This window comes from Chenopodium quinoa, unplaced genomic scaffold (assembly GCF_001683475.1).
Source record: "Chenopodium quinoa cultivar QQ74 unplaced genomic scaffold, ASM168347v1, whole genome shotgun sequence".
Lineage (NCBI taxonomy): Eukaryota > Viridiplantae > Streptophyta > Magnoliopsida > Caryophyllales > Amaranthaceae > Chenopodium > Chenopodium quinoa.
The window spans coordinates 1,375,448-1,398,779 of NW_018744111.1; the positions used below are offsets into that span (position 1 = coordinate 1,375,448).

General features: G+C 39.4%; 1 protein-coding gene across 1 annotated transcript; it reads right to left on the minus strand.

Moving 5' to 3' along the window:
• Positions 1–265: 265 nt before the first annotated feature.
• On the minus strand, positions 266–12,529 carry LOC110692396 (protein FAR1-RELATED SEQUENCE 5-like). The gene is made up of 6 exons (XM_021869393.1): positions 12,194–12,529; positions 11,609–11,709; positions 11,467–11,521; positions 10,244–10,461; positions 716–1,430; positions 266–568 (listed from the first exon to the last, which is right to left on the minus strand). The coding sequence occupies exons 1-6, from the start codon at positions 12,527–12,529 to the stop codon at positions 266–268; spliced, it is 1,728 nt and encodes a 575-aa protein (XP_021725085.1).
• Between the last annotated feature and the right edge of the window lie 10,803 nt (positions 12,530–23,332).

The following is a 23,332-nucleotide window of genomic DNA, read 5'->3' on the forward strand; positions in this document are numbered from 1 at the left end:
TTTTGTTCTACGACCCTTTCTTTTTCTCCCTTTAGCCTTTTTGCACTTCTATTTTGATGTCTCTTCATTTGATACACGAACTCCAGCCCCTTTCTATTTTGAAGTCTCTTCATTTGATACATGAACTTCAGTCCCTTTATTCTTTGAAATTTTTAGAGGTTTGACAATTATTTCAGTTGGCACACTAGCTCCAATCAATAGCTTAATGTCTTGTCCTTTGTTGATTGCACTTCCAGCTGTTGTTTCATTATTTCTTCCAATCCTCTTAGCCTCCAAATCCCTTTCTTATTCCTTGAAGATTTATCACAAGGTCTTGAATATCTTCATCTTTGCCTTTTGCCAAACTTACACAAGTATGTATCTCTAACCATATATCATTTAACAATTTTTTCTTGTCAATTAAATTAGCACATTGCTTTAACAGGTTTCCACCCAAGTCAAAAATTGGTTTCTTTAGTGCCATAGTAGTCCATCTGTGTAGCATATACTGCTCACGAATGGTTTCAAACCTTTTTACTTTCCAAACCCAAATCATATGTGTACATGGAATTCCTTGTCTATAAAATAGCTTGCAAGAACATGTGGTGTCATAGTTAGTTGGATTAAACACAACATCAAATGTTCTAATCCGATTTCCTTCACTTACTTTAGCAATTTCCAATCAATTTTCTTTCTTCAATTCATCAACACCACAAGAAAAACAAGCAATTTCAACCTCATATTGGAATTCATAAAAGACAAAGTTAGTATATAAATGTGAGGCATGCTTTTCTATCTCTAGTGGTGATTTGCACTCAGGATATTTGTGCTTTGAATCATTATCATTCTGACCTTGAGTGTGTCTTTGGGCATCAATTGCAGCTTCATATCTCAAGTAAAACTCAACAAGTGACACGTGAAGATTAATAAAGGAGCAGAAAAAGTTGTTTTCGCTTTCAGATCTTGTACGCATTATTCCTCTAAGGAACACATCTCTGAAATACGCAAGAATCCACTTGTCCCTTATCTTGTATATATAAACTAACCACTCATGTTCTTCCAAGTGGTATTCAACCATTACCTTTTTCCACCTTTCTTCAAACTCAGCGGGTTCAATTTCAAGATGCCAAACGCAAGCACACATATTTTTTAGGAAACCATTTTCTTCTTGCATGATTGATTTCTCCACCTTAACTGGTAACTTTTTCATTATGTGCCACATACAGAACCGATGTTCAGTCTTCTTAAACACACTTTTAACAACAATTTTCATTGTTGGATCCTGATCCGTGACCATACAATTAGGTTCATTCCCATCCATTGCCTTGAGAAATGATCTAAACATCCACTCAAATGACATAATATCTTCCTTTGCTATGAAACCAACAGCAAAAGTAATGCAGCTCTTATGATGGTCAACCCCTATAAATGGAGTAAACACCATGTTGTACCTGTTTATACATACAGATTAAATTTTAAATGAGTAAATAAATCAATGCTCATTTGTGAAATAAACAAACAATTGTTTGCTCTTTTGTCAAATGAGCAAATAATTGAATTCTCATTTGTCAAATGAGCGAATAACTTAATGCTCATTTGTGAAATAAACAAACAATTCATTGCTCTTTTGTCAAATGATCAAATAATTGAATGCTCATTTGTCAAATGAGCAAATAACTCAATGCTCATTTGACAAAAAAGCAAATAACTTAATGCTCATTTATGAAATAAGCAAACAATTCTTTGCTGATTTGTCAAACGAGAAAATAATTCAATGCTCATTTGTCAAATGAACATACAATTCAATGCCCATATACATACTTTTATCACATAAAATTAGACTTATGGGGATATTCACTTTTCACATTGAAGTAAGCAAACAATTATACTAAGTTCATTTAAAACAAAGTCATTAACTTAAGCCATAGTTATTGATTAGGGGATTTTTCCCTACCAATCATCATCTGACAAGTGGACCAATTAGGCCCTGCCATGTGTCCGCCACATGGGCTAATCGAAGCCTGCCACGTGTCAGGCGTTGATCCGTCCACCATGGACCAGTTGAGTCACGCCATGTGGCCTCCGTATGCTAAACAGGCCACCTAGGCCCAATTTCCAACCGAAGCCCAGTCAGCCCTAGGTTGACCTAAACCTAGTATTTGACACGTTTCCCAAGGTTATAAATACTCTAATTAATCCTCATTAAGGAGGATTCAGCAATTAATTACTCTCACCTAGAGAACTTAAACACACTGATCACTCCTCCCCTAGAGTAACTAGATCTCCCAACCTTTACTTTTCCGCACTATTCACTCCTCAAACAAGTACTAACTTGATCGTCGGAGGCGAAACTCCCACCACAAGGAGTCTCCGTTGTTTTGCAGGTACAGGCGCAAGGATACCAGTCTTGGAATTGTAACTCTCTCGCAGGACATCAGAAAACCCCGAAACATTTTGGCGCCGTCTGTGGGGAGGGTAATTTCAAGATGGCATCATAGTCTGTACCGACTCAGAGTGAGAGGCGTCCTATGGAGGACCCTCAGGTCTATAGTGACAAGGATACCAAAAATGAGGTTGAGGTTGAGACTCATACGGCCCCAGACGGGACCTTACGAGCTCGACGAACCCATTCTTCTAAAAAGAAGGAACGAAAGATTGCCAGGTTGGATCTAGTAAACCTGCCGGCCAGCCGCTTGATCATCAACAGGCGGCCGAGGGATCTGCTCCCATCACTAGAAGTGAACTCATGACTTTCATGAATAACTTCAAAGGGGAGATCCAGGATCTCATTAATAATAAGACGTCTGCTCCCTTCAAGGAGCAGTCAGCTAGAAAACGTTCTCAGTCTGGAAGAAGGAAACCTGTACAAGGTCGAGAGGCGACTCCTCACCCTATACTAGGAAGTGGGAGTCGCCTGTGATTGACTTAACAAAGTATCGCCTTCACTCACCAGGGAAGAGAAAGCCCATTCGTCATGTACAAGCGGATGGGTTAAAGAAAACTTACTCAGATGCTCGACTGTTGCTAGAGCAGAAGAAGGGTTCTGCAAGCAATCGGAACCAAGATAAATTCTATCATTTTCATGAGGACATTGGTCATGAAACCAATAAATGTATAAGCCTCATGCGCTACCTAGACTGCCTGGCTGAAAAAGGCGACCTTGACTCCTATGTCATGAAGTCCAAGGCGAATGCTTCCCCCAAGCTCAAGCAGTCGGCCAAGAAGAATCATCGGCAGGCCGATAGTTCAGATACTGACGATGCCGTCGTTTACACTATAGCAGGCGGCTTCTCAGGAGGCGGCCCCACTATCAGGGGCAACAAAGACAATATCAGGCGGTTAGATGTTAATTTCGTTCACCAAGGACGGACAGCCAAGAGTTCATTCCCAGAAACTGTCATCACATAAGAAGATCTGGGAGGAGTTAGGGGGCCGCATGATGACCCCATCGTCATTGAACGTAAGGTGGCCAACCAAAGGGTTGGCTGGATCCTCACAGATACCGGCAGTTCCTCTGATCTCATCAGCAACATGTGCTTGGCAAAGCTTAAGTACAAAAGTGACTGCATATATCCGGTATCTCACCCTTTAGTAGGGTGTGGAGGAAATGTTGTACACCCAGTTGGGCGAGTGGATCTACCTATCCGTTTGGGTGAGAAAGGGGAGGGCCGTCACATGGTGGTTCCGTTCTTAGTGGTTGAAGAGCTGTCGGCCTACAATATGATCTTCGGACGACCCACCCTGAACAACTCTAAAGCTGTCATTATTCCTTCTCTTATGCTGCTCAAGTTTGAGAGGGATGATGGAACAGTCGAATCCCTAAGGGGAGATCAAAAGATGGCACGAGAGTGTTACCTCTCGGATATCAAACCCACTGTGGCTACTGCTGGCCCAAGTGGTGAAAAAACTGACCTTGAACTCATCAAGGAGGATGCGCCTGCCTAGGTGGCAGGCGGCAAGAAAAGAAAGGCTACTCAACTGGGGGCCGAGAGAAAAGAAAAAAGATACCAATCACTAGCACAGGAGCGGTCAGACGAATTCTACCCTCAGCCGGCTGGCGAGCACACGGATGTTTTCCTGGTCGACTCACGTCCTGACCAAACAGTCAAGGTAGGGACGACTGCTCTTGAAGTATTGGGTGAAGATTTTCACCAAATTTTGAAGGAATTCAAAGATATCTTTGCATTCGAAGTACGTGAAATGCCAGGCATCAGTCTAGACTTGGCAGTACATAAGCTGGCTGTGGATCCGAAAAAGAAGCCGGTCCGGCAAAAGAAACGGAACCATGGTGAAGAAAGAAGTCAGGCGGTTGTCGCCGAGGTTAAAAAGCTGCTTGATGCAAGGTTTATTCGGCAATGTTACTTTCCTGACTGGGTTGCAAATGTTATACTAGTTAAAAAGCCGAATGGTACCTGGCGCATGTGTGTGCACTACACTGATTTAAACAAAGCATGCCCAAAAGACAGCTACCCACTGCCTAAGATAAACAGTCTGGTCAACTCAACAGCCGGCCACGCTTTAATGAGCTTCATGGACGCCTACTTTGGCTTCCATCAAATTCCGGGTTGTGGAAGAAAGATCAAGATAAAACGCCCTTCGTCACTAATCAAGGGTTGTATTGCTACACGGTCATGCCGTTTGATTTGAAGAACGCCCCGACCACCTTCCAAAGAATGATAAACAGGGTCTTCTTTGACCAATATAGGAGGAATGTCGAGGCATACATAGATGATATGATTGTAAAGTCCAAACTTCAAACAGATCATCTGGCTGACCTCCAAGAAACATTCACCACACTCAGGCGGCACCATGTCATGCTCAATCCAAAGAAATTTGTGTTTAGAGTTGAGTCTGGGAAGTTCCTCGGATTTCTCATAAATCAAAGAGGTATAGAGGCGAACCCTGAGAAAGTGCAGGCGGTCATTGACATGCAGTCGCCTCGCACAGTCCGAGAGGTTCAGAAGTTAACAGGTTGTCTGGCGGCCCTAGGAAGATTTTTCAGCCGGTCAGGCGACAAGTGCCTTTACTTTTTTCAGGCAATAAACAAGAAATCAAGGTTTGAATGGGGTCGGATGTTAAGGCGGCCTTCCAAACACCAAAAGTCCATCTGCATTCTTTACCAAGGCTAGTCAGTCCCCTGCCCAAAGAAGTGCTCTACATGTATCTTGCAGTATCTGACCATGCTCTAAGCGTCGTCCTGCTTGCTGAAATAGACGGTTGCCAGCTCCCGATCTACTTTGTCAGCCATGTTTTGAAAAATGTCGAGTTAAGGTACCCCCTAGTGGAAAAATTTGATCTTGCTCTCTTCATGGCCGTTAGAAAATTGAAGCCTTATTTTTTGGCATATTCAGTCGTTGTATACACGGATTAACCAATCAAGCGGCCACTCTTAATCATTGAGTGGTCATGCCTAATGATCAAATGGGCAATAGAGATTCAGAGCCTTGAAATCATATTCGAGCCAAGAAAAGCAGTGAAGGGGCAAGCATTTGCTGATTTTATTGTAGAAATGACTCGGCCTTCTGATTCTCAAATTCCAAACCAAGTCTGGAAGGTCTATGTGGATGGGAGCTCCACCTCAAATGGTTGTGGAGCAGGCGTCATATGTCAGTCGCCAGAAGGCGACAGGTTTGAGTATGCTCTACGTTTTAACTTCCAAGCCTCAAACAAAGAGGCAGAATATGAAGCTTTAATGGCCGATATCCGCATGTGCAAGGCGGCTGGGGCAAGAAGAATAGACGCATGCTCTGAATCACAATTGATAGTGAGTCAGTATAATGGCGAATACGAAGCAACCCATCCGGCTATGATTAAATATTTGCAGGCGGTACGACAAGCGGTCGGGTCACTTGAGGAGTTTCATCTAACTCAAGTGCCTAGGGCTGAAAATAACCAGGCGGATGCTCTTTCAAAGATGGCGTCCTCGGCCTCTTGTGATACTCCAAGAACCGTCTTCTAGGAAGTTATGGAGAAGAGAAGTATTGAAGAAGATCTTATTGGAATTCTAGATCAAATTTTAACCTAGATGGACCCAATCAGAGCATATTTAACATCCGGCACCTTATCGAATGATCACTCCCAGGCGGCTCTGCTGAAAAAAGGGCGGCCAGCTTCGAAATATGAAAGGGTGAGCTCTTTAAGAAGGGTAATCTTCTGCCCCTCTTAAAGTGTGTGACCCCTGAAAGAGGACGAGAAAGACCTGCATTCAGGGTATTGTGCTTCACATGTAGGCGGCAGGTCGCTTGCTCAACAAGCAAGGCGACAAGGTTACTTTTGGCCTACCTTAGAAGTAGACGCCATGGAGATGGTGAAAAAATGTGACAATTACCAAAGGTTTGGCAAGTTAATTCACCGTCCGGCTACTGACCTCACTGCCATCCATAGCCCATTACCGTTTGCTAAGTGGGGCATGGATATCCTAGGTCCCTATACGCTTGCTACAGGCGGCAGGAAGTACATACTTGTGAGGCTGAGGCTGTTAAGGGAATTAAGACGAAGGATGTGATCTCATTCATCTGGAAAAATGTCATCACTCGGTTTGGGGTGCCCATGTCTATGGTTTTTGATAATGGTCCCTAATTTGAGACGCCAGTTCTAAAAAATTAGATGGGAGACCAAGGCATCTCACGTTGCTTTGCATCAGTCGGTCGTCCTAAAGCAAACGGCCAAGTAGAAGCTTTCAACAAGATCATCTCAGACAGACTTAAGAAGAAGATTGAACGAGTAGGCGGCCTATGGGCAGAAGAACTACCACATGTTTTCTAGGCCATTAGGAAGACTGAAAAAGGGTCGACTGGAGAAACTCCATTCCTCCTAACCTATAATGCAGAAGTTGTTCTTCCAATTAAACACTACGAGCCGACTCTTCGAATAATGTTGTATGATGAAGAGGCAAACTGGGAGTCCATGCGCCTGGCATTGGACTCACTTCCAGAATGGAGGGGCAATGCAGCCCTGCGCCATGAAATCTACCGCCTGAGAATGACAAGGTCATATAACAAAAGAGTGCACAGGCGTCCACTCAAAGTGGAGGACTTTGTCCTAAGAAAGATGGAAGCAGTCGGTAGGGCTAATGAGTCAGGCAAATTAACTCCCAACTAGGAAGGACCCTACCGAATCTATGAAGAGGTCCGGGACGGCACCTACCGCCTGGAAACACCAGACGGCCAACCCTTGCCTCGAACCTGGAATGTAGATAATCTAAAGAAATATTATTTTTGAATGATGTAAACAACCAAGAGTTTCTAATAAAAGTTTGCTACTTTGCTTCATCCATGAGCAGCCAGCTACTCTCCGTTTTTTCTATCAATTGAGGGGCATGCCAACTGATAAAACAGTCGGCTACTCTCCATTTTACTCAAACGTGCATTCAATTAAGAGGGGCACGTCGCCTGTAGCTATACAGTCAGCTACTCTCCTGTACTTAGTTCGCCATGAACTACCAAAGGCCTTTGGCCGAATGATCAGACCAGGCGCCCAGCCAACTAATCCAATCTTTAAACTAATATCACCTGTCCCAACATCATAGCAGGTGTCCGACGACATCCCTCTAGATGAAATTCGTCGCAGAGTAGCTCCCTTTTGGGTGGAACATTGTTCTATAAACTAATTACACGGCACCCAGATGACTTTCCCCAAGGACAACCACGTAGCCGTTTTTGAGACAAGGATAACTTTAACACTAAACCAAATAAGTGTTAGCAGTTAACATCCGCGTCGCAAAACCGTCTTTATTACTTGGGATAAGTACAGCCGGTACCTCTTGAGTAAATAGCCAACAAAAATTGGTGAATCAAGAGGACCAGCTGGCCTCCGCCGACTGGTTCCTCTACTATTCAAGCATAAAAGATGACGAATGGGTAACCTCAAAGATTGCCCATAAGTCACTCTCTCATACTTAATAAGGATTCAAAAGGTATGACGAGTCCGCCTGTCTAAAGGCGAACTAGAGCTCTCGTACCCCAACCCTACTAAGATGATTTCTTTTCAAACCAAACATGTTTGAAAATTAGGTCCGTAGGTCGACTGCTTTTTGGCAAGCAAGGACTCAAGAACTATTCCTATCTTAACAAACAGGCGGGCTAGTTATAAATGGCATGTTCCTTTCTAACTTGAAAAAGATAACCAAACCTAACGTATTTCCTAAAATATGTTGGGGGTCCGACTGGGTAAATGGCCGATTGATCGCCTAACCTAGAACCAAGACAACCAGTCGTCCAAGGGCATATGCAATCGTTACTTTATACCTGTTTGCAATCTTTGGCAAACAAATTTTAAATAAATGGTTGGCCGAAACAGTCGGTATGACATGCAAGCGGATACCAAAGATCCTCTACACTTAGCAAAAAACAAAGCATGAATGATATTCAATGAGCAAAGACGATCAAAAAATGGTCGCCAAATTCATATAAACAGCCGGCCATAAAGACCGGCAAAATATTCAATACCCTGGCCCCCTGGCCGGGTAAAGTGATACAAGAACTTATGGCGCGCAGGATGAATAAAAAGTTAAAGACATAAAAGCTTTAAAATTGAGGCAGGGTTTCAGTATTGGCTGCCGCTTGATCAGCAAGAGACGCCTGGTTCTGGGAGGCATCTTTCTTACTTGTCTCGACATCAGGGACAACTTCTTTAGACGTATCTACCACAATCGACTGCAAGGCCACCACTTCCTCTTCCTCTTCTGAGCAGGTTTTGGCCGCCTCGTCCTCCTCAGCCGCCTGCCTCATGATCTGTTGGTTATACGTTTCTGTACAAGCGTTGAACTTTTTCTCCCAGGCGGCATAGTGAGCTTTTATGAAAATGGTTGTCCAGGTCATCTTCATAATCTGAGCCGAGTCCTCCATCATGGCTTGAGCTAAAGCCATCTTTTCAGCCTCGGCCTTTGCATTAAGATCTTTGGTGATGGCCGCCTGCTGAGGGCTTGTGATGGGTTCCCCACACTTTGTGGGGTGATTGGCTGCTTGTCAGCCGACTGTTTCCTGTCAGATCCAGGCGTACACCCACCAGTCGTCTTCCAAACCTTCGTGTACTGCTGTTGGGAGGAGGAGGGTTTGGAAGTGACCGCCTGCAAAAAAGATGAGTGGTCAATACTAATATAAGCAGCTTTTCATGATAAGTTCAAAGGCTCGAAACTCACTATGGGCGTCACCTTGGAAGGAGAATCAGAAGAGGTCCGCTTCTGTTGCATGACGGAGGCTCGCAGCAAGGCAGCCGCCTTCTTAGATGCGGAAATTTGGTCCATAGCTTCAGCTACAAATAAGAACTGCAAAGAGTTAGAAAAAATTCGAAAACAAACCAAAAGAAATGAACATATATTCAAGAGGCCAGATACCTCTGGAGGACCAACTGCTAAGGCCGCAAGCGGCCAGAAAAAGTCATAGAGCCATTGAAACTCTAGGACGCAATTTAGGGGCACTTGCTCTCGTACCCCAGTAGTAGAGTTTTCCCTAATCTCTACTTTGAAGAGTCCTCGGTCAAGGATCTCTTCCCGAGCCTTGCGGGGGGCAGGTGGCATACTGCGACCTCCTACTAGAAAAGGCGGATCCTTGTTCCACCTATTGTAGCGCTTGTTCAGCAACCTGTCAGAGCTGGCAATGATGAGGAAGGTGTTCCTCTAATCCTTCCATTTATTTTCTTTGCCCTTGGTCATTAGGTAGCCCTTGTGGCTCATTATTTGGTACCAGCCGGTACCGCTTGCCTTGGGGGTCTGGCTGAGATAGTTCATATGGGTTAACGCCTCAAAATTCGGCTCCACCTCGTGCATTTCACATCCGGCTACATAGCCAAGGATTTTGAACCAGTAATTCAGGGCTAACTGCCAAAGCCCCACCTCGTATCCATCGAGGATTTGTTGAACGACCGGGTGTAGGGGAAATCGCAATTTAGCCTTAATGGTCGCCTCGTAGCAGCTAAAACAGGCGTCCCCGTAGCTAAAACGGGCCAGACGATTGTATCCTCACCATCCGGCACAAATACTTGAAAATTCGGACCCATCGTATGGTCCGATAGAAAAGTGTCTATTCGTTCTTTCATGGCCTTGATCCGGCCCTTTAGGACATGAAAATAATAAGGGGTGTTCAACTCCCTATGAGAGGCGGATGGTTCCGACCAACCGTCCCCCTTTTCAGCTGCATGAGAAATTCTCGCCTCATGTAAACGAGCATGCCTTTCCTCTGAGTTTATAGAGAGGCGACTTGAAGAGCTAGAGTCAGACTCACTATCAGAAGAGTCCGACTCCTCCCCTCTCCCTGAGGGGGCTAACCCCTCTTCTTCTTCAAGGGTTGTTTGCTGACTGACCAGGTCAACAATGAAGTGGGAAGAAGCTACTTTAGCTCCCTCCTCAGAGCTCTCGGCAGAAGGGTCACCTTGGGTCCCTGCGGTATCTAGCGGCTGGTCCGACAGCTCACTAATCTGAACCCGGAAAATGGAGGCATCAGAGTTCTCAATTCTCTTGGTCTTTTTTGTTCTTGCCATACTATCCTGCATAAATACAAAGACAGTTGGATTCCGGGACTTGCGCAAAGTTTAAAGTACCGCAGGGCAGTCGGCACCCCTAATCCTAGACTCAACCATCCCTGGTGACCGGCTGATTGCTAACCTAGGTCGTGCCGGATGCTTTTCAGGTCTCATTTTCAAAAAAGAAAGAAAAAGTGTAAAAGCAGTCAGAGCTCAAGTTCAGGAGTCCAAGAGTTCTCTTGAAAAACTTCGCAAATGTGAACAAAAGACTTGGTCAACATGTCTTTATATAGGGAAAAGGAGAATGCAAAGGGTCGCTTCCAAATTCAAAAAATGAGCGGGAAAAATGCTCGGCCCGTCATAAGGCGACACCTGTAGCAGGCCGTCGCCTGTTACAGGCCGACACCTGTCACAGGTGACATGTGAACAGTCACGTGCCACCTGTTAGGGGCAAATGATTAGGGGATTTTTCCCTACCAATCATCATCTGACAAGTGGACCAATCAGGCCCTGCCTTGTGTCCGCCACATGGGCCAATAGAAGCCTGCCACGTGTCAGGTGTTGATCCGTTCACCATGGACCAGTTGAGTCATGCCATGTGGCCTCCGTATGCCAAACAGGCCACCTATGCCCAATTTCAAGGAAGCCCAGTCAGCCCTAGGTTGACCTAAACCTAGTATTTGACACGTTTCCCAAGGTTATAAATACTCTAATTAATCCTCATTAAGGAGGATTCAACAATTAATTACTCTCACCTACAAAACTTAAACACACTAATCACTCCTCCCCTAAAGGAACCAGATCTCCCAACCTTTACTTTTCCGCACTATTCACTCCTCAAACAAGTACTAACTTGATCGTCGGAGGCGGAACTCCCACCACAAGTAGTCTCCGTTGTTTTCCAGGTACAAGCGCAAGTATACCAGTCCCGCACAGGACATCAGAAAACCTTAAAACAATTATAACATAGAAATTAATTGTGACTATTATGTATTACCTATTGGTTTGGTATGTGGTATCAAAGGATACCATATCACCAAATAGAGAATAACTCTTTTTACAAAGGGGGTTTGCCCACAATCCTCTACAAAGGCAATAATGTTCATCCATCTAAAAATCAAAGAAAAAAGCACTCCACATTAGCTTTTTGTTGGTAAAATTATCCACGAACATTTGAGCATCACTTCCTTGATTGTATGCTTTTAAATCTCTATGAAATTTTTTGAAATCTTGCTTAGATGCTTCAATGTTATCATATCCTCCAATAATTTCCTTCATCATTCAAAAAGTTGTAACGAGACCAATATTCACCTATTTAAAGAACAAAACAGTTTGTCAAATGAGCAAACAATTTAATGCTCAATTTTCAAATGAACAAACAATTCAATGCTTATTTTTTAAATGAGCAAATAATTATTTGCTCATTTGTCAAATGAGCAAATAGCTTTTATTAGAACATATAGAGAATTCATGAAACATAAGAGACTTTGAAAGTGTTACCTTAGAATTATTCACAATTATTTTTTTTGTGCAATATGTTCATTTTCCTTCCTTCTTTTTGGAAGAGATTGCAACTAGGTGTATAAAGTGCATGAGTATGTCCCTTATGAAATTGTGACACTATGAATTTTTTATCATCACAATGCTTTATGACAATATGTGCCTTGCACCCAACACGAGTAACGAGTTTTTTCCTTTTAATTGAAGCTTTTTCTTCATTGCTTTCTCCTTTCTTGTTATTTAAATCTTTTTCAACAGTAGCCTTTCTTTTCTCTTTGTATTCTTCTTTATTGCATAAGATATAATGTGATTTCAATTCTATGCTTCTTCTTTGTCTTTTAGTTGTAGAATTTCTTGTGTTGAATCCAGCAGCAAATGCGTAACTTCTATAAAATTCAAGACCCTCTTCAAGATTATTAAACTTCATCCCTATAGTTGGTTTCAACTCATTGGGGCATATTGGAAGCCATTCTTTTGTTCCTCCAGGAGTGAGCAAAGGTGCTACTTTAGGAGAAACTACTATTGTAGGAGTAGTTGGCACATTTATGATGGTACTAGAATGACTATCAAGTTGTTCGTTACTCCTTATCATTTATGTCATTAAACATAATAGAAATAACAAGTCATTAACATTCCCACACACAATAGTAACAAGTGAATATGTACCCCCTTAAACACACTTACACACAGACTCTCAATAATTAGAACTAAAATCAGATTCTTAAATAAGAATGTACATGGCCAGAAGCAAACACACACACTTATACATACACTCTTACATTCACTCACACACACACACACACACACACAACAATTTTTGAAATCAGAACTGCAAGCAGAAAGATGAAGGGCCAGAGGGGATAGGTTTGTGCAGGGAAGTGGAAGAAGGGAGTGTGGTTGGTTTGTAGGAAACAGACCAAGAAGGTGTTGGGGCTTGTACACAGGCCAGCAAACCAAGTAACTCAATGCTCATTTGTGAAATAAGCAAACAATTCTTTTATCTTTTGTCAAATGAGCAAATAATTGAATGTTAATTTGTCAAATGAGCAAATAACTCAATGCTCATTTGTGAAATTAGCAACTAAGTATTTGCTCATTTGACAAATGAGCAACTAATTATTTGCTCAATTGACAAATGAGCAAATTATTTGCTAAATGAGCCTATATGTGATATATTACTTGTGAAAATAACACAGTACAACGCAGCAACATCAAGCGTAAAGCATATCTATACAACCAAATTTACATTTAATGATCAATTTTATATAAACAGTCAATTACAGACCAAGTATATGAAGGAGAAATTGATTTTGGATACTATTGTATCTGCAATCAATCATGAATGCTCCTTAACTTAAATCACTTTGTACTGTGATCTGTTAGTAGCCAAAATCTGCAGCAAGCTGAATTCCCCAAAGGACTTCCTTCGCTTCACTAATGCATGGCTCCTAGCAGTCTTTCACCTTCCACGAAGCAGCTACATAAGCCTTCCCATCACTTCCCTCCACTTTCTTTCTCTCTACTCTTTTTTCTTCACAATAATATGGGCACCCTCTCTCTTCTAATCCTAGCATTAGCTACAGATACCTATTTCACTTTCATTGCTTCTTCAACTCATGATAATAAGCTGAATGCCATTTCTCACCCTCTTCCTTATACCGTACAATCACCACCACCACCAAACTCTCTCTCCTTCCTCCGCCCCTGTCCCTACCCCTGCACCTTACCACCACCATTATCACCACCACAACCTGTCTCACTCTCACTCCCCTTTCGCCGCCCCTGTCCTCTACACCCTACCACCACCACCATCACCAACATATTTTGCTCATTTGCTCATTTTTTTTTGGATTTGCTCATTATATTTTTTTCTATATTGTTACACATATTTAAGTTTGCTCATTTTCAATTTATTTGCTCATTTTAAATTTGATTGCAAATTTTCAATCTTTATCAAATTAATCAAACCTAAATTATTGATTCAATTCAAAAAACTTCAAAGAAGTAAATTCAATCAATTAATAACTGATGCAATTAAACATGTAATTCAATGAGAATAGAACAAACCTCAAAAATCGAAAATTATCATGCAATTAACATGCAATTTAATAACCTGGCGATTGATGCAATTAAACATGCAATTCAATGAGAACATAACAAACCTCAAAAATCGAAAAATTATCATGTAATTCAATAACCTAGCGATTGATGCAATTAAACATGCAATTCAATGAGAGCAGAACAAACCTCTAAAATCGAAAATTATCATGCAATTAACATGCAATTCAATAACCTGGCAAATTTGATTTTGTAGCAGCGATTGCAATTGCAATTAATAATATCGAGCAAGGCGAGCGAGGTCGATGTGAACTTGCTTATGATTATTTGGAGGATCCAATTCAAAGTAATGAGAAACAACGTTACTAATCGGACGCCATTGATGAAGCTTCGTGGTGGAGAGAGATGACAATTAGGCGTGATTTTTAGGAGTTTTATGTGATTAATCACAGGCCTTGGATTGAATACAATTTGATAACTGAGATTTGTTCTCACATGTAGGATGAGTTCTCACATAGAAGATGGTTCTCACTGGATCCCGACCCTATATATATATATATATATATTGGGAATTAATAAGAAGTTTTTTATAATAAGAAGGATAAAATGTGCATTTTATTTGAATTGAATGTGCATATGTTTTCTACTAAATGTGGAAATTTGATTTCTCACATGCTACTTTTTCTCAAATTTTTGGAAAAGCAAATGTAAGTAGAATATGCACAAAATATAAGCACATTAAATTTCGGTTAATTTTATTTTGCACATTTCCCTACCTTATATAAAGTACAAGATTACTCGTATAAATAGTGTGCTGCTAATTATGCCCTTCAAAACTTGCATTTACTTGTTTACCCTCATAAATATGTAAAAGTTTTATTTTGCCTTCATTAATGTTAATTGTTCTTTTTTTTTCTTTCATTATTGTTAATTTCCTTTTCTAAAATCTTATTTCGAATAGTGCGCGAACATTTATAACCCTATAAAATTTGGTTACATATTTTCCCTCATTAATATAATCAACAACTGAAAAAGCTCTACGAACGTAGCTAACTATGGTGCGCGCATCACGCGCGTTAGCTACCTTATTGTAGAGAATAATATTGAAAGATAATTACACTCCTTTAGGGTATATTCTCATTCACTATAATATCTCTTGTGATCCTATTTAGTTAATATTTGATATTCCTCAATCAAGGATATTAGTTGTCCTTCCTAAGATAGTTTATTTAGCTACATATTTAGCTCAAGCTATGTAATATACATACATACATACATATATATATATATATATATATATATATATATATATATATATATATATATATATATATATATATATCTGTGTGTGTGTGTGTGTGTGTCCTATGTATAATATAATTCAAAACTCTTTCACTTATTTGTTAAAAAAATATGCATATTCCGTGAAAGACTAATGCGCATAAAATTCTTCTCATCCTTTTCATTTTAAGAAATTTCTCATTTGACCTTAATTATATATATATTTGGATCATGCGAGAAGCTATCATAAAGTGAGAGGGTGAGAAGTTATATCAATCGTTAGATTAATTGTATCTCATGCCTGGGGTTATTTCCATCTCATTAATAGAAATTATGTAAATAGGTAGAAGTCAGTATAAATAATAGAAAAGTAGTGTTCAGCTATCCACGTTTCCATATTGTTAGCTTCACATTTTCTCTCTCTTTCCCCATATTTTCTCTATCTTATATAGCAGCATTATTTAATTAGCCTTTGTGATGTATTCACAGGAAAATGGGTAGCTAGAGTTTGTTTGCAGAGTTGGTTAGGTGATTTTTTCGTTTACTAGTTGTTAGGAATTAAGATGCTTTATTAATTGCTTATGGTTTGTGAGAAGAGCTAAGCTAACAGATTATATAACCCAATCAGTTGTAATATTCTCATTAAGAAAATACACTAAACTTATTCCATTATTCTCATTCTATCTTCTTCCTCTTTCTTTCTTTATTCCGCTATCTGCTTCTTCTTCTTCAATCTCTAATTTCTGGAAACTAGCTTGATTTTTGCAATCATAAATTCGATAAGGATTTATACCATTAGTGGTATCAAAGCAGTTGTTGCTCAACTCTATTGTTGGATCATTTCGACACCAACTATTACTAATCTGGTAAACAAATTGAAAACTTAATTATTAAAACTAAAGAAGAAGTTTGTGGCTCAAAACTTGGCATCTACCAAAAAATTCAATGACCTTCTACAGATGATGTAGGCAATGAAGGATAGCATACCTATATCTTGATTTGAAGACCGGATTATTCAGCCAAAATTAGGGTATACTCTTAAACTTGACTTTCCAAATTTTAATGGCAATAACCCCAGACTATGGATAAAAAAAGTGCTGCAAATAATTTACTCTGTGTAAAATCCCATATGAACAAAAAGTTGGTCTAACATCACTTAATCTGATTGATAAAGCTAAACATTGGGTATTTAGTTATATATCTTCTAGAATTGATGTGGATTGGAATGACTTTGTACGTAATAGATGTTAATGGAAGATTTAAGTATGATCAATTCTGTTTGAATGTGGTTGAGTTCAATAAACTTTACCAAGCTGACACCATAATGTCATATATCAATGAATTTCAAATCTTGAAATTGATAATGTTATAAAATGGATATATGTTGCCTAACAAATATTCATTGGAAAGCGTCATTAGAGGTCTTAAACCTGGAATAAGGCCTTTTGTTAGAGCTCTTAAACCTCAGACTATCACATATGCTGTTGAATATGCTAGACTACAGGATGAGTTTGTCACTGTAAATTCTTTGAAAACTACCAAACCATTTAATAACACACCAAAACCTTATCAAAATACACTTGCATCTAACTCTACATACCAAGCCACCCTTGCTTCTTACACCTCAAATAAAACCTCTTACCTTACCCACACTTAACACTAAACCATACTAGATAACGAAACATGTGCCTGCAAATGTTAGGGTTTTTTTAAAAAAATCTAAGGGTTTATGCTATTACTATGATGCACCTTATGAAAAAAACCACAAATGGTAGTTCAAAGAGCCTTAGTTGTTCACTATCAAAAATCCTGGCTTGGATGAGGTGGATGCAGTAGTAGTAGAATTGGAAGAACAGAAAGTGGAGCAAGAACTAGACCCTTGTATATCTTTGAGTGCCTTAACTAATGATCAAAGTTATCACACCATGAGAGTACGAGTTAAGGCAATAATAGGTGCGACTCCCTTGCATACATTATTTGATTGATGCAAGTAGCACAAACAATTTTATGGATATTCTTTTTGTCAGGCAGTTGAGGTGTAAGAGTAAAAAGATAAATGTGCAATAAATCATGATAGAAGATGGTAATCAATTGGTATGTCAATCCATTTGTAGACAGTTCTCTTAGACTATAGTGATGAAGCATAAGCATGTTGCTGATGTTATGTTAATCCCTCTAAGCAGCCATGACATGGTCCTTGGGATTCAATGGTTGAGCATTGTACTTTAGGGTCAATCTCAGGGAATTTTAGGCGATAATTCAAAGATGAATAATGATGATGTTGAGCTCAAGGGCATACCAAATAAGAGACTCTAAGTCTTAGAAGCTACTTGATGAGGCTTTACATATCTGTTTGATGTAGGATATTGATACAATCAGTCCTATCAGCCACTCTTGTTTGGTCAAGGTGTGTGGGAATGATACTGAGTGTGAGGAATTGCAGAACTTCAAGCATGGATTTGCTACAGTAAGTATTTGAAGAGTCTACAGAATTGCCACCTAGGAAAGGAATATATTATTAAAGAATCAATCTGGAACATGGTGTTAGGGAAGTGAATATCATATATCTTATTTGAAGAGCCTACAAAATTGCCACCTAGCAAAGGAATATAAGAGCCTATAGAATTGCCACCTAGAAAAGGAATATAAAAGCCTAGAGAATTTCCACCTAGCAAAGGAATATATTATTAAAGAAACAATATGGAACATGGTGTTGGGGTAGTGAATATCATATATCTTATATGTATCCTTTAAAGCAAAAATGTGCAAGAAATGCTTGAGAGGGGCATTATTTAACCCAGTACTAGCCCATTTGCTTCCCCTGTTGTTTTGGTAAGGAAAAAAGATGGTATCGAGAGACTATGTGTAGATTATAGAGAATTGGATAAAATAACCATTAAGAACAAATTCCTTATTCCAGTGTTTGATGAGCTAATAAATGAGCTATCAAGTGTAGTGGTCTTTAGTAAACTGGATTTGAAAGGAGGTTATCATCACCTTTGAATTCATCCTAATGATGTGTTCAAGTTATCTTTCAAAACTCATGAGGAACACTATGAGTTTTTGGCAATGACATTTGGACTTACCAATGCCTCATCATCCTTTCAGAGTTGGATGAATGCAGTGTTTAAGCCATTACTTAGGAAGTGTGTTCTAGTATTCTTTAATAACATTTTGGTTTAGATTAAGAAGATAGAAGAACATTGACATTATCTTACAGAAGTGTTCATTGTAACGGCTCAACATTCTCTCTATGCTAAGGAAATCAAATGCTCATTTGTGACTGCTAGGGTAGAGTACTAAGGACTCTTTATTTTTATCAAGGGAGTGTAAACTAATCCTAGCAAGGGATTTGAAACTGATTCTAGCAAGGTTGCTATCATTTCAATAAAAGACCATTAAATCCCGCAAGACTCCAATTTCAATAAAAGACCTCAGAAGTTTTCTAGGCATATATGGTTGGGTATTATAGAAAATTCATTAAGGGGATGCAACTCTATGTAAGCCCTTAAATGATTTGCTTAAAAAGGAGCATTTGAGTGGACTAATTCATCTTAAAGTGCTTTTAACGATCTGAAGAAGTCTCTGGTATCTACACCTTGCAATTCAAAACATTTCTAAGCAGTTTATAGTAAAGACAAATGCATCAAAGACAGGAATAGGGGTGGTTTTGATGAAGGAGAACCATCCATTAGCCCTTGTTAGCATATCACTTGGTCCCAAATGGCAAAAGATTTTTTTCTATGAAAAAGAAATCCTAGCAATAATGGTTTTTGCAATGCAAAAATGGGAACATGATGGGTCCTCACTTTGTAGTGAAAAAAGATTAGAATATCTTAACAGGGTTTTTACTGCAAAAGATATCTACCCCTTTTCTAATATTTTGTCCCTCCAAGCTCATGGGTTTTGACTATGAAATTCAGTTTAAATCTGGAAGAGAAAACAATGTTGTAGATGTTTTATCCATGGTATAAGGATCCAAAATATTACTCCTAGCAATTACAATGGTGGATTCAAATTTGGCTCAATACATCAAAGGCATCATGACTTTGATGGCAATACTAAAACAATTATTTTTAATCTTGGTCAAGGAGATACAGTAGTTGGGTTTCATATTCAAGATGGTTTACTCATGAGAAAAGACAAGATATTGGTGGGCCTAAATGACAATCTCATAAAGAAATTAATCAATTGACAGCATGCCTCTTTCGAAGTAGGACAATGTAGAAAAGATTATTAGACCTTAAAAAGGATGCACAACATCTTTTATTGGAAGGGTATGTCTTGAGATGTAAGTTAATTTGTAAGAAAATGTGTTGTTTGTTAAGCATCTAAGTATGATACATCTGCTAACCCTGGAACATTACAACCTTTTTCAATCCCGGGCAAGTTTAGACTGATATTTCTATGGGTTTCATCAATGGATTACCAATGTGAATGCATAGGAATGTGAATTTTGTTGTATCAGTGGTTAGGATGAGTAAATATACTCATTTCATAGCTCTCAAGCATCCCTTTACTACAGTAAAAGTGGCACAAGCTAACCGCCTTTAGATAATGTGTTCAAACTTCATGGGTGGACTAGAAGTATTGTCAATGATAGGAACTCAATCTTTCTCAATCAGTTCTGAAAGGGATTATTCTCTTTGTATGTCACTGCATATTTTCTTTCTTCTGCTTATCATCCTAAGACTGATGGTCAAGCAAAAGTTGTTAATCGTTGCCTTGAGGCATACTTAAGATGTGTCACAAGTGAGAAGCTTGGAGAGTGGTGCAAGTAGCTACCTATGGAAGAATTGTGGTACAACACTCACTATCATACCTCTGCTCGTATGACACCATATGAGGTTGTTTATTGTCGACCTCCACCAGAAGTAATGAGGTGGTTGACAGGTGAACTTCATGTTATTGTTGTGATTCCACATGCATTAGATTAGTTTATACCTTCTCCTTAGATTTGGATATGTTGCCATACTTGATCATAGATTAGTTCAGCTTGTTGGTGTAAATCAAGTCCAAGTTCTAGTCTAGTGGAAAGACACACCTAAGTATGAAGCCACCTGGGTGGAATAGTCTGATTTCATGGCCAATATCCTGGTTCATCTTAGCTCTTTCTTTAAATTAAGAACAAGTCGTTAAAAAGGAGAGGTTATGATTTTCAGAAATAATATATATATATATATATATATATATATATATATATATATATATATATATATATATAATACAAAAAAAATATTTTGTATACAAGTAACTTAAAATATTGTATACAAAAAAATTCACCAACTTTAGAATGAAATATATTTTGTAAAACATAATTTGTTTATGTACCTTATACATATAGGATACATACTTTATACCTCTAGGGCATATATCTTATACTTGTAGGATTTGTACCATATATGTAAAAGATGTGTACCTTAATACTTCACAAAAACAAAGTTAGTTCACACCTATTAAACCAGAAACTAATCTAGATCTTTAGATCATCATAATCGGACAAACAAGGTGCTCCTCATGCTCATTCATGAGATTCATGATTCCACAACTTTTCAAACTGATTTTTAGTTTATTATTTACTCTTAAAGCAATTTCATTTCCTTTTTGATTGATTTCATTTACTTTTTGAAACTAGAAACCACTTTGTAAAGTAGAAAAAATTGCAAAAATGTCACTAATGATGACACGTGGAAGTATATGGATTGTCTGATTAACATGATCTAATGTAAGGGCATAGATGAGTTCTACGTTCTCGTGTTAGCCTTGGTTCTCATTATAACTCTACAGTCGATAACACTTTAAATTTAGGATTCTTTGACGTAGGATATCTTGTTGGAATAAGTACTTGTTGAAATCAAGAACATAGACAAGAAATACCATTACAACTGATCAATGCCGTGGTTTGGAACCCACTAACTTAGAAGCAAAATACGCCACCGCCTGTATAGATATTCTAGTGACGCACGCCCTCAAGTTTTACACAACGACCTCCGTAATCCGTGTACCCGAACTCAAAGGTTGGAATTGCTCAAGAACTATTCAGATCTCAAAGGGTAGGTTTGTGTTTTGTGCTTAGGGTTTCAAAGAATGAATAATAAATAATTATTTTTGGTTAGTATATATTTGTATATATAAACGTGAGAAGATCGAAAGAAAAAACGAAACCAATCACTCAAACCGCCTCACTACACTCGACAAAACCCGCGCCCGCAGGAAATCCCGCGGGTCTGCCCTGCGACCTCTCATAGCAGCTCACCGAAACTGCCTGCCTGCAGTAAAACCCGTGCCCAAAGCCCGCGCCCGCACAAGACAGAGCTATGAAACTCACACATAACCAAGGCGGGTTTTGACGCTTAGTGGCTCGTGAACGAGATAATTGAGGAAGGCATTAATAAGGTTAAACATGGCTAAGGCATAAAGGATCACAAACCAAATCATTCGGATGCATTACTAAATTTCAACAACCCCCCACTAATGCATAGTGTTTTAGGGTTTTTTGATATCCTGCGGGAGAGTTAAAATTCCGGGACTGGTATACTTACGCCTGTACCTGCAAAACAACGGAGACTCCTTGTGGTGGGAGTTCCGCCTCCGACGGTCAAGTTAGTCCTTGTTTATGGAGTAATAAATGCGGAAAAGTAAAGGTTGGGAGATCTGGTTCCTCTAGGGGAGGAGTGATCAGTGTGTTTAAGTTCTCTAGGTGAGGGTAGTTAATTGCTGAATCCCCCTTAATGAGGATTAACTAGAGTATTTATAACCTTGGGAAACGTGTCAAATACTAGGTTTAGGTTAACCTAGGGCTTAATGGGCTTCCCTTGGAAATTGGGCCTAGGTGGTCGTTCGGCCTATTTGGCATACGGAGGCCACGTGGCGTGACACAACTGGTTCATGGTGGACAGATCAACTCCTGACACGTGGCAGGCTTTGTTTGGCCCATGTAAGCGGACACTTGGCAGAGCCAGAATGGTCCACTTGTCAGATGGTGATTGGCAGGGAAAAATCCCCTAATCACATAGGGATCCGATAACATGAAATCTGAACAGTAAATAAAAGTCTTAGTTCTTAAATCCTTGCATCCGATGATTTTAACTAACACATTAGTGCACAAGGTTTTCAATACTTCCCTAGTGAGTATCCTGAGATTTTAACTCCTAGGAACGAGGAGAGAATCTTGAAAACACATACCTTGACTTTAGAGCTTAAGCAATTCCGTAAATCTTGGCTACAGTTGGGATCTCATGAGTACTTCAGAAGGATCACGCTCAATCCTCCCTAGAAGAGCGCAACTCTTCGTACCCACGTAGGTGTTCTCAACATTCCCAACAAATCCAAGGACTATTAATGCAGACATGTGTAACTCACATGCACCTTGCAAATCTAAGGATCATTCATGCAATGGAACTAAACATTAAGAACATTTAAGTTCAACCTCTATCATTCAACGGTGCACCATCTAGCCGCAGCTCAATGAGCTTTCAGGCAATATGCATTAAGTGTTAAACCGAACCTCAACTCTTTAGTGTCTCTATCGGTCCCTGCTCAAGTAATATCTAGGCTAATAGCTTCGGATCACTTAAGACCACTATCACTCCCTACTCTTGAGCCACTAGGCTAGAGACATTAAGAGCTATGCTGAACCTATCTCTTGAATCTACCTGGTCAATAACCACTCAAAAAGAGTCATTAGATTCAATTAAATGTAAGTATAAACACAACAATAAATCCAACTAACTTTATCAATTAGACAATAACTAGCAGGTTAGGATTTATTCATAACATATCAAATGTTTAATCAACACTTACACAGTTCATACTCGATCAACATAAGGTTTCAAACCCATTCCTGTTGATGATTCAATTACCATTCTCTTACACAAACCCTTTGTAAAAGGATCAGCTAGGTTTTTCTCTGTACGAATATAATCCAAAGAAACAACCTCATTCACAATAAACTGTCTCACTAACTTCTACCTAACATGTATGTCAGGCTTCTAGCCATTATAGACACTATTCTTAAAAATACAGATAGCATCATGTGAATTACAATGCATAGAGA